Source organism: Dama dama, chromosome 22 (assembly GCF_033118175.1).
Source record: "Dama dama isolate Ldn47 chromosome 22, ASM3311817v1, whole genome shotgun sequence".
Lineage (NCBI taxonomy): Eukaryota > Metazoa > Chordata > Mammalia > Artiodactyla > Cervidae > Dama > Dama dama.
Genome location: NC_083702.1, coordinates 12,852,030 through 12,864,463, shown reverse-complemented (window position 1 = coordinate 12,864,463; position 12,434 = coordinate 12,852,030). Strand labels below are relative to the sequence as shown.

General features: G+C 44.3%; 2 protein-coding genes across 4 annotated transcripts in view; one reads left to right on the top strand and one right to left on the bottom strand.

Annotated features, from left to right (window-relative positions):
* KDM5A (lysine demethylase 5A) overlaps positions 1-2,669 on the bottom strand; it is a 66,973-nt gene extending 64,304 nt beyond the window's left edge. Inside the window, exon 1 of the mRNA XM_061124680.1 lies at positions 2,142-2,669. Within this exon, the coding sequence (XP_060980663.1) occupies positions 2,142-2,306 (165 nt within the window). The 5' untranslated portion in view covers positions 2,307-2,669. The remainder of the gene's footprint in view (positions 1-2,141) is intronic.
* Positions 2,670-6,481: 3,812 nt separating this feature from the next.
* CCDC77 (coiled-coil domain containing 77) overlaps positions 6,482-12,434 on the top strand; it is a 31,175-nt gene continuing 25,222 nt past the window's right edge. For 2 of the 3 annotated variants that reach the window (XM_061124684.1, XM_061124682.1), the window contains exons 1-2: positions 6,568-6,597; positions 11,033-11,085. In XM_061124684.1, the coding sequence (XP_060980667.1) occupies positions 11,048-11,085 (38 nt within the window). In that variant the 5' untranslated portion in view covers positions 6,568-6,597; positions 11,033-11,047. The other variant, XM_061124681.1, reaches the window with a different exon arrangement.

The window sequence follows — 12,434 nt, the reverse complement described above, 5'->3', positions numbered from 1 at the left end:
ACAGCATCGAATAATCATCCAAGTTTATCAAATTAAAAAGAAAATAGAATTTGAAAGAAATGAAAAAAGAGTAAAATTAAAGACCAAAAGATAACGTTTTAAAAGTACTTATGTAATTGGACAATGTGTTTTTTCATTCATGTGGAATGTGACACAGCACTTTAAAGTCTACGTTACATAAATGTTCTCTTCAAAGCCCAGCTTTTTTTTTTAATGAAAATAAAAAAAAAAGTAAGCAAACCCACAAAACAAGGACAATTTCCAGATTGGAGACGTGGTATAACTGAAATGAGAAAGCACATTTCAAGTAGAGTTCTAGAGAACATAGTTTGACTTGGCCTAAATAATACTAAATCTATTTTAAAATGTGAAAAGAAGCTTAAAAAAAATTATCTTACCTTGGAAACTAAAGAAATCCACCAATACTGAAATTAAATTCTGCTTGTAAACATTTTCAGTAATGTGACACAAAGAGAAGGTATATTATTTCAATTTTTTTAAGTAACGAAAAGTAGTCAATTTTTTTGAACCAAAAGGAGCCTTGAATAGAATTTCTAATTCATTAAGACAACAGAGTAAATGAACATATGGTTCAGGAAAAGCTTCAGTGCTTAAGGTTTTGTCAATGAGGTAATCGTGAAAAACAAAGGATTAAATGAAAATAAATTTTTCATAAAAGTGAAGTCCTGGGAGGATGGCAATACACATACATCATTCATCACAGCACTTATTTCTTCATCTTTTGCTTGTGAGTGATGGTCAATAATCTTAACCAAACTGACTGAGAACAAGAGAAGTAGCTTGTCTGGGTTTCAGAACCAAACTGAGCAATCCAGATTCAAAAATTTACTTTGCCCAAGATCACACATCTGATAAGTTATTTAACTTATCCAGACTCGCCTCATCTGTAAAATGAGACTTTATTTACCTACTAGGGCTTCAAAGAATATTAAACAAAAAAATCTATAAGTGCTATGTTAGCTGCTCCTCCTCCTCCCTCTCAGCTAAGCTCTTTTTATGCACTGCTCTACATGCTTCTGTGGTAGTAAAAACCGAAACTTTTAAAAATACAACGTGTAAAAACAACAAAATTTTAATTACTAGGAGACAAAACATAAAGCAAAGTATCACTTTAAAAAGCACTCAGGCATGGCTCACAGACCCTCACGAGCACTGCGAGTACTTGCTAGAAATGCAAATTCTAGAACTTCCAAATCCAGAAACTGGTTCTAGACTGGGAATGGGGCCTGGAAATCTGCATTTTAACAAACATTCGGTGCCCCTGGGGCAAGCAGACCAGAAACACCAGTTGGAAAGCACTGGACCTAACGGGCAGAGGAAAAAAAAAAAAAAAACACCTTCTGACCTTGAGCAAATCCTCAACCTCTTGGGGCACTGAGGCCCATAAAACAAGGCACAATATCAGCTTTCTCACCGGAAAGATTGAGGATTGTAACCAACCCATGGGCAAACCCAGCTATCTGCAATAGCTGCGACTCTATATCTTTTAAGATTTCAACGTTTTCTTCCACCTCCATTATGGACCAATTCTTTCTAAACCTCCGAATTTTTACAATAAACGCTGCTCCTTCTCTTCCCTGGGGAAGACTTTTTCATTACAGCAGTAATCAGTCTGGGGTTCTTGTTTGGTGACACCACCCCAAGGGCCTAAGAGCTCCGATTACCACTTAGTAAAGAAACCTTAGCCCTGAGATGAGGCCTGCGAACATTTAATCAATTAAGCGTCAACAGGGCTGGGAGAAAGCAGCAGCCGTCGGAGCCACAGCTTTTCCTATCGCACAGAAACGAGTGTACAATACATACACACACACACCCGCGGGTCGGGCTGTCGCGTCACAACACTTCCATCACCTCACAAGAAAAACGAAAGGCTAAAAGCCTTTGTTACCCTTGCCCACAACCCAAGACGGGAAGGAGAGTATCAGTTCCCAAGTTCTGGGCGGAAGGGCCCCGGGGACATCCTTCTCTCCCCTCCGGACCAGCCGACATTAAAACCCCAAAGAAACCAAAACGGAAACAAACAGAGAAACTCAGCGTCCAGCTGTCGAGAGACCAGGGCGAGCGAACTTTCAAGCACAGGGGAGCGGGAAGCCGCGCTGAGGCGGTCAGGACTCCGGTACCTTGGGAGGTCGTATTTTGCAGATGCCGGTTTTCTCCGCCATGGGCCGGATGCGGCCGATGAAGCTGAGCGGATCTGTGAACTCCTCCCAGCTGGGCTCAAACACCGGGCACTCTGGGGGCGGCACGAACTCCGCCGCGTAGCCCCCCGGCCCCACGCCCGCCATGACGGCACCAGGGCCCGCGGGGCGGGTGGAGAAGGGCTGGGCTGGGGCCCCGCCGGTCGCGCTCACGTCCCCTGACAGGGGCCGAAGCTCATCTTCTCGAGAGAGACCCGCTCCACACTCGCAGGCCGACCCCGCTTCCTCTGGCGTTTGTTATTGTTTCCTTCAGAATTTTTTCCCCCTCTCCGGTCGACGTTCGCCGGAAGTAAGCGTGCGGCCAAATCCCTCCGCCGCTAGAAAACAGGATTCCTCCGCAGCGGCTCTCTCCTGAGCGACCTTCCTTCCCCTTCCCTCTCCCGGCAGTTCGGCTCGCTCCTGAGTTCCTCGTGTGCCGAAGTTCCGCGCTGTCCACGACTCCCGGCGGCACAGCCCCGCGGCCCCTCCTACTGGGCTGTAGGGGAGCGGCCGGCCTCACGGGGCGCTCTTCCGGCGCGGAGGACGCGTAATGCGCCGGGGGCAGAGGTTCTGCTTCCGGCAAGCCGAGCTGGGCCCCTCTTTGTGTATGTACGGACCGGAACACAAGCTGCCTGTCTTCGCCCGGCTGCCTGTTTCAACTTCCGTGTCCGCCTGTTTCCAGATAACTACGCTTTCCAGCGTCTATTTTTTTTAGTCCTTTCATTGTTACTGTCCCTTTCTCATCCCACTCGGCCACTTTAACCCGCCCCATCTCCATGGCAACAGTTTCAGGTTCAGCCATCCCGGCGAATCTCTCATCGACCGGCCCTCGCCACCATCCAGGAATTGATTTTCGTTCACAGAGAAGCAACGGCTGTTGACTTTGCTTTTCCAACCATTGACAACCCCCACAGCTTTTCAACAGCAATCGCTCTCTGGCAGCCACGCGCCGTAACCCTTTCTCAGCTTTCTGTAACATCTACGCCAGCTGTTGCGGCCCTGCTTGTCAAACATTCTATGCCAGAGTTCATCTCCACTTCCTGCAAGTTGTGGAGAGTAACACAGGAAGGACTAAAGAAGAAACCGTGAAAGGGCAGTTCTTGTATCTATTGGAAGGAAGACTTATTTCCCAGGGCTTGTTCTCATGCTCCTTGTGCAATCTCAACTTTCCCCACGAACTAAATTAGCAGCTATGACTCAAATCTGTACTTCCGGCCTGGACTCCTCTCCTAAGCTACAAATCAATATATCTGTCTACCTACCAGACAACTCCACTCTGGTAAACCATGAACTTGTAGTTCCCCACTGGTTGGTTTGTTTTTTTTTTTTTTTTTTTTTTCAGTATTTCCAGTATCCATGGATGACTTCATTCATCTATTCATTTGGCTTGAGCCAGAAATCTAGAAATAATCCTTAACTCCTCCTCCCTCACTATGCATAATCTGATGTTGAGGAGGTTGCGAGAGAGGGATGGATTGAGAATGCCCCTGGGGCATTTGAATGGATGGTAACGCTTTGACCTAGAGCTAGACTATAAGAAGCAGAGCACTGTTAACTGTAGGGGCCACACACGGGGCGGGGCGGGGCGGGAGGCGGGGCGCGGGGCGGGGGAGAAATGTTACACGTGGGTTCATGCTTTCTGCAAGTTACTGAGCATCTGCTTGTGGCGATCTTCTAAATGCTGAACCTGTGGACAATGAACAACAAAGCAAAGTATGTTCCCTCACAGAGCACTTATATTCGGATGGTGGAGGGAGACAAAATCATGAGTACTAGCAAATAAATATACTATTTTCGGTGGCCATAAGGTCTTAAAAAGTAGTGAAGGGAGAGTGTGGAAGGGTGTTAAGTGGGGATAGGGCGACCAGAGAAGTGCTCAAGGCTGATGACATCTGAATAGAGCTATGTTATATATAATGACAACTTACTACCTCAATATCAAGGGGTAGAAGTTACTTCCAATTAAGGAGATGATATTTGCATTGGCCTTGGTAAGAATTTTATGGGTGAGGGTTCATGGAAAGGGTGAATTCAGATTTTTTTTAAAAAGTGAGCGAAAGCTGCAAAGTGCATGCTGCATTTAGGAAAAAACTGGTTATTTGTTGTAATAGAGATAGGTGGGGTCAGATTATGGCAAAGTTTAAATGCCCTGTTAGTATCTGGATTTCATCCTCTACTCTGGGGAGTCACTAGAAGTTAGGAGCAGGAGTACTGAAACAGCCTGGGCCCTGGGTCCCTTTTGTGCAGTGTTTGCACCTGGACAAGTCTCCTGGGCAACAGAATACAAAGAAACCACAAGGGACTAAAAATAACTGTGGTGCATGCAGCAGTTGGGGCAAATTATGAATAATAAGATACAAAAAGACCAAAACCCAACTGCCATGATCCCTGGACACAGTACCACCAAGGAGGCAGGCGACCACCTAAGCCACCCCTCTGGCCCATCCACCCCTACCCTCACCCTATTTAAAGGACCTGCTGGGTGGGTGGGCAGGGGTGGCTTTGAGTGAGCCAAGGAAAAGTGTTAACTTGTTTTCACTCCCTGAGCCCCAAGAAAGCCTTGCTGGAATTTTTCTTCTGGACCCTTTTCAATTTCTATTGATTAAAGGGTCCAAGAACTCAGGTAGGTAATTGTATGACCTGTCCAGAGTATGCTTTTTAAAAAAAAATCATCTTTTATAGAATGGATTGTAAAAGGGGGGAGGGGAATCTTTAGGCAAAAATGCCAGTTAGAAATCTATGGAAATAGTCCAAGCTAAAGATAATGCGACATGGAGTGGAAATAAGTAGTAAGATATAAATTTGAAAGCCAGTAGTATGACAGGATCACCATGATTTTTTTTTTTTTTTTAATGCAGGTGCCAAACTGAAAGTCGCTCAGTTGTGTCTGACTTTATGATCCCATGGCCTATACAGTCCATGGAATTCTCCAGATTAGAATACTGGAATGGGTAGCCTTTCCCTTCTGGAGTATATTACTGGAGTGTTCCCTTCTCCAGGGGATCCTCCTAACCCAGGGATCAAACCCAGGTCTCCCACATTAGCAGGCAGATTCTTTATCAGCTGAGTCACAAGGGAAGCCCAGGAATACTGGAGTGGGTAGCCTATCCCTGCTCCAGCAGATCTTCCCCACCCAGAAATTGAACTGGGGTCTCCTGCATTGCAGGTGGATTCTTTACCAGCTGAGCTACCTGGGAGACCCCAGGTGCCAAAAGAGAAAAATACTGAGCTAAGGTGTCTGGGAATATCTTGACTGTAACTAACAGAAAATCAAAAAAGAGGTGGAAAAGAAGATTTAGAAGATGGCAAGTTCCTTTTAGACATGCTTATGTGTCAGACCAGTGAAGAGTCCCAGGTTTTCCTTAGCAGTAGTGTTACCAACCAGGGTCCTTGGACTCTAATCAATAGAAATTGAGGCCAGGTAAGAAATTCAGGCAAGGCTTTATTGGAGCTCATTCTGCAGCAGGAGGGAGTGAAAACAAGTGACTTGCCTCTGGGTAAAGGGGTGGCTTATGTGGTCTGTCTGCCACCTTAATGGTTCTGTGTGCAGGCAGCAGTTGGGTTTTGGCCTTTTTGTTTCTTACTGTTCATTATTTTCCACAACCCTGCATGCACAGTTATTTTTATCCCTTATAGTTTCTTTGTATTCTGTTACTGGAGGAGTCATTTATCAAGGTGCAAGCATAGCAGTAAAGGGTCCCCTGTCCCAGCCCATTCCAAAAGTTGTAGCCCTGAGACTAAAGTGCCTTTACCCCTACTTCTTGTTCTGCAAACATGAAACCACAATTGGCTTTTAACTAACTATATGATTTAAGGAAGTTTCTCACACCTCTTAGGAAAAGGAGGTAGTGTCTGCTACCTGATAAAAAGCGCATTCATATACATAATCTTCTGACTGTACAAACTGATCCAACAAATCCTATCTTGGCTCTAGGCCACCAGATCATTGAAGGAGAAACTATAATGTCTTAGACTCTAAACCTTCTTAGAGATAAATTCGTATATCACAACTCATAATAATCCTGTGATTATTTACTGCATTCATGAAAACAAGCCTAAACTGGGAGACCTAAACTGCGCCAGGACTAGCACGACTGACCTCAAACATCACACCCCCCCGGACCTCCTTCACCAGGAGGAGGTGTGCAGAGGTGAAACTATATTTCCCAGTAACCTCTGCGGGGCAAGGAGCGCGAGGGAGGGCGGGAAGGGGGGGGGGCGAGCCTTTGTATGAACAGCTTTCCTATTGGTGCGCAATGCAGAGGCTGTGTAAACCAATGGGCGATTGGGCGGGCTCATGCCCGCCGCGCCGCCCCCCGGTTTGAGTGTTTTTCTGTTGGGCGCTTGGCGTCTGCGCTCCCGGCAGGGTGAGTGGAGTTCCGGGTTCCAGGATGGGGAGGTCAGGGAAGGGGTCTGGGGAGGAAAAGAGGGATTGTGCCCGGGGCTGGGGTACTAACTGTGTGAGCAGTGCGGATGGGGAGGGGTGGGAGCCTGAAAGGGCTCGTCGGGAGGCCCGGGCCGTAACGGACAGTTAGCATCTTTAGGGGGAGGATAGGTGGCGCGGGAGGATGGGGGCTCTGGTCTCCGGGGGGTCAAAACAGGACGAAATGGAGAAAGGAGTACGGAACGTAGGCTCCTGGGATTCCCTCATCGTCCCCGCCGGGCTCAGCCTCACGTTCCTCATTTGTGAAGTTGAGGGATAAGATCCTTCACAGAGTTGTGGGGTTAAAGTAATAAATGCCCAAGTGCTAAACAGATTTTAGTTTTAAGTAGACAAGCTATAGAAAATGTAAACCCAAATAAAAATAGGGATGGGTAGAAGCTGATTGAAACACTGTAATTTGTGTTATAAACAAGGGAAGGGCCAAGTTCTTTTAGGAGCTAGGACGATGCTTCCATCTGCAGATAGTACACACGGTCGTGGGAGAGGTGGGAACCCCAGAGAACTTATTCCGTCCCCTCTTAGAGAATGACAAATGCGCTCCCTCTGCAGTTAGTTCGTTTTGGATGGAGAGACTCAGGGAAGAGATGAAGGAGGTGGTACTTGAGTTTATCGTGTGCAGATTGAATTTCATTAAGTGAGGTTATGAGTGGAGGGAACTGGGGACCAGCTGAAGGGAAGCTCCTGAACAAAGATATTGACGCTGGAGTACATTAGGGGAGTGGAGGAAAACAAGGCAGGAGAGGTAGGTTTGGGCCATACATTTAAAAAGCCGTGAGGGTTTTGCAGAGTTTGATTTAGAGCATTAGACTATGAGAAACACCGATGAATCTTAACGACTTTTTAGTCAGGTGAGGGGTTGGGTAGAACAGTTAAGTCATTGTAATAGGTTAGGTAAGAAGACATGGAGGATCCCTAATTAACACCCGTCCTTGTCAGAAGAGGGTCAAGAGAAGGAGTAATGAAATGAGTACATTTTCAAATCCAGGTTACTTGAAAGATGCTGAATTGGTAACTGAAATAGGAAGGTCAGAAGGAGCATGTTTGGGTGACAAAGGTGATGTATTTGGGGAGCAATAGCTTGAAGATGCTAAAAAATATGTGGCTTGAATGATTTTTTTAATATTAAGGAGTTTCATCAGTCAGTTATGACCACATTTCTGGGTTCATGACCCAGGAGTGAGCTGCTTCATTCTGATTTTTTCTTTTTTCGAGTTAAACATTTCAAGCTCCAATGGGACATATATAGATGAAAATATGTTACATAATTGAAAATTCAAGTCAGGGGATTGAAAGATCTCACTTATTCATTCTAGAAGTCATTGTAAGTTATTCTTTTCCAGGTCGTGTTTTAGATGATATAGGTAATTATCAAAAAGAAGTGGGACTAATGTTCCCAAAGAAATGGAGAGAGGAAGTAGTAAAGAAAGTTGAAGACAAAGCCTTTTGAACCAAGGGAGTAAAATTTTCAGTGAAAATAGTAATTGTATGCATTTATTGAGTGCTTAAATGTGTTGGACATGTGCTCTGCTCTTTTATTCATTTAATCCTTACACCATCCTGTGACATATATGCTATTATTATCCCCATTTTCAAATGAGTAACTGAAGTTTAAAGAGGTTAAGTAAAAACTTCCTCAAGGCCACACAGCTAATAGGGGACAGAACTTTGGCTCAAACCCAAGTCTGCTTGATTTCAGAACCTGTGCTCTCAACCACAAAGCAATATTTTAAAAAAGAAGTTAACATTGTCAGGCACGCAATCAATGCACTTGTTGAATGGAGAAGGATGGAAGCAAAAGAAAATTGGACTTATGAATGTGGATGTCTGCTGATGAAGAAGGCAACTTCAGATGTAGTAGCAGAGTTGAGGTCTTAGAGATTATAAAGCTAAATGAGACATGAGTGTAGGCAACTTTTTGTAGATGTACACTAGGTCAGGAAGGAGTAAGGAAGAGAGGGAGGTGAGAGGTTGCAGGTTGTTAGAAGTTCGTAGAAAGCTCCACTTGCTCTTCACTGATTTGAGGACAGTGGCATTTCAGATGCCATCCAGATACATAGACAGGAATGGAGTGCTGCAACATAGAGGAGCCTTAAAAACATTAGGCAAAATAAAAGCAGTCAGTCAGAAAGACTACATACCATATGATTCTGTTAGGTAGTTAGAATAGGGAAAAGGAGTCCAGAATGGCAGTGGCTAAAAGACCTGGAAGGGAGAAGCTCGCGAAAATAGAACAAAGGAAGGTCCGAGGACCGGAGTGAGAACCTCAGATAAAACAAACAGCACTCCTGGCTGGCCCAATTTACATAGGACAGGCCCAGGGAGAGAAAAACATATAAAAGAAGAGCCAAAGCTAGCTCTCTCTCTCTCCCGCTCACTGGGGCTCTCTTCTCTTGGCGTTTTTGGGTCGACATGCCCTCACGCCTCGAAGATGGATTTTCCTGCTATTATCTAAATAAATTAGAGCTGTAACACTGATTTATCTAAGAGCTATAACACGATCCGTTCGAGACCTGAGAGCTATAACATGATCTGTCCAAGACCCAAGAGCTGTGACAACCGAGGAGGGCTCTAATGTCCGTCGCTCCAAATCTTTGTTGTGATGAGACAGAAACTGAGGAGCATACACCCCTGACAATTCCATGGGCATGCAAGTCCAGAACAGGAAGCTCTGTGGAGACAGGAAGTAGATTGGTGCTTGCTTACGGCTGCAGTGGAGTGGAACTTAGGGGAGAGCTGAAGGTTACCTGGGTTTCTTGAAGTGCTGAAGATGTTCTAAAGCTCCTGATGGTGATGGTTGCGTGTGTCTGTGACTCTACTAAACTCACTGAGCTGTACATTGAAATGAGTGAATTGTTTGGAATGTGGATCATACCTCCTGAGAGGGCAGGTTTGGTGGTGGGAGGTCTGTGTTGGGGGGCTCAGTTTGGGGCATGTTAAGCTTGAGAGACCTGCTCAGGCAGAGGTGCATGAGTCTCTTGAGGGCACTCAGGACTAGAGGCTGCATTTGAGAACCACTGGTGTATTCCTGGTATTTAGCCTTATTCCACAAGGCTTCATGAGGTCGCCAAGGCAGTAAAGATGAGAAATAGAAGTGACTGAAGATCAGTGGCCAGTGAGGAGGGAGGGAAATGAGGAGCACGTGGTGTCTGGGAGGCTAAGTGCAGGAAAGCTCAAGGAGGTTGGGGGAGGATGGGGGAGAGCACAGGGTTGTGAGCAGGAAAATGGCACCTGGAATTAACCAAAGTGGTGCGTGCTTTCGCTCCTTTTCACAGAATTCCTCCCAAGGGACTGAAGATTGTAGGCAGACATTTATCAAGCAGAAGAGCGCTGGGATAGACCGTTATGTCACCTCTCGCCTGCTCACAGTCACAGTGGAGTGACAGCAGGCTTGATGAGAAAGCTTTCCCCAAAGCCAAGTTTACGAAGAACCCTTCCCATGCCCCATCTCCCCATCTTACCCTCTCCCCCTCTTCCCCTCTCTCCCCTTCACATAACATGGCATTCCCTCTTTGACAGTGAAGTTTATCTTCCTGAAAATTACTGTGACAAGATGGATCTGTGTAGAAAGATGGTACTCACAGTCCTACTTGCAGGACAGCAAAGGAGACAGACATAAAGTATAGACTTTTGGGCTCCGTGGGAGGAGGAGAGGATGGGATGATTTGAGAGAATAATTGAGACATACACATTACCATGTGTAAAGTAGATGACTTGTGTGAGTTCCATGCGTGAAGCAGGGCACCCAAAACCAGTGCTCTTGGACAACCTAGAGGGATGGGGTGGAGAGGGAGGTGGGAGGGGGGTTCAGGATTGGGGGGACACATGTATACCTATGGCCGATTCATGTTGATGTATGGCAGAAACCATCCCAATATTGTAAATATCGAATTAAGAAATTTGATTGATCTGTATTATCAATTGAAATGGAAATTGTGCATGAACTTTTTAAAGATAAAACAATAGATGCAGCACACCAAGTAAAGATAACATCAGTGCCTTTGTATTTAACTGAAATTTACCATGTTGAGTCCTCTACCTGAATTTCCACTTAATTTCTCTTGGTTATTAGAAAGTTTTCTATATTTCCCTATGCTATGATTTCACGGAAAGAATTGTCAATTTGTTTTGCATGTAAATTCATTGCAGAAAACTTTCATACTAGGGCTTTTCTTTTGTGTGCTTGCCATTGAAATGTTAAAGGTTAGTCATTGTATTTAAAAACAATGATGAGGAAGAATGCCTGAGTAGAATCCCAGAATTTGGAACTGCTTTAAGTAATACTGCATTCTAAAACATCACATTCTGATGATGTTGGGTGGACTGGTCTGCACATTCTGTACTGTTTTTCTGTTCCTGATCCCTGGTTCTGGATCTTTTGTGTATTTGACAGGTGTGAAAGGACAGCATGAACTTTACCCCTACGCACTCCCCTGCCTGCAGAAAGTAAGACATTTGCTTATTTTTGAGTTGTTGAAATAAAAAACTTAGACGTCTGGCACCTCAGTGCCCACTGGCTTAAGAACTAGAAGGGTTTTGGAAGAGAACTTCCCAACTCTGGATTTGAACTATGTTAGACCTCACTTCTCTATTCTTGTTATGTGGAATTTAGATTAAGAACTAGGACATGGTAAATGTTAATACCAGAATCCAGGCAGTTTGAGTGGGCCTCGATTACAGGGGAAACAACCAACAGACAAAAACAGGAGGCTGTGGACTCAGCCTGCATGACCCCTCCTCTTCGTCGCCCTCCTCGTCATCAGCACACTCCTGTTCATAGAACTTCAGAAATCCCTTTAGTTAGTTTATCCATTAACCTATTTCCCAGAGGTGTCAGAAGGCAGCACCTTTTTAAAACGTGAAACTAAGTAGTATTTCTGTCATGAGCTTTTAATGATTTATAAAGTAGTATTTTTTTCGTCATGCTCATCTATTAAAAGTGCTGCCCATAACCTTCATTAACTACAACTCTGGGCTTGTTTAAACTCTGGTATTAGAAACTCTGGTAGAGTTTCTCTGCTCTGTGATCTATTTTGTTGTAAACTGCAGGCAATTAGCTAAAGTGAATTAATTTTCACATGAGAATTTCTCTGCTTCTGTATCATTTGTTTTCTATAACTTTCATTGTCTCTTGTTTGCTGAAAGCAGACAAACCAAAAAAACCCTCTGATCTAGCCTTTGCTCTTGGCTGGTTTTGGTCTGTATAATTCAAGTCTCTGTTGTTAGACGTTGGGGTCTGATTGGTTGTGATTATTGATGAGGCTTTATTTTTTTTTAGTTTTTAAAAAATATTTATTTACTTGGCTGCACTGGGTCTTAGTTGCAGCATGCAAACTCTCTCTTAGCTGCTATATGTGGGATCTAGTTCCCTGACCGGGAATCAAACTCATGCCCCCTGATTTGGAGCTTGGAATTACCCACTGGATCACCAGGGAAGTTCCAAGGCTCTGTTTTCTAATCCTGAATCTTGATCCACTTAATAACTTATCTAATCCTTAACTCTTGTTCCACTTACATGTCTATCCCTTAAAGTAAACTTTCATTTTGCAAGTACTGATTATAAATGAGTGGTAATATCTTCTGTATATGCATCTACATGCATTTTCCCATTTAATATTCAGATGATTCACTCAGTCATACATGTATCTCAAATTCATGTTTTCTCTAACTTTGAAAATATTCCATTGTCTGAATACACTGTTTATCCATTATCCTATTGAACAGAAATTTGGAAGGTTTACTGTTTTTGTTATCACAAATAGTGTTTCTATGAACATTTTTGTGTTGTCACATTA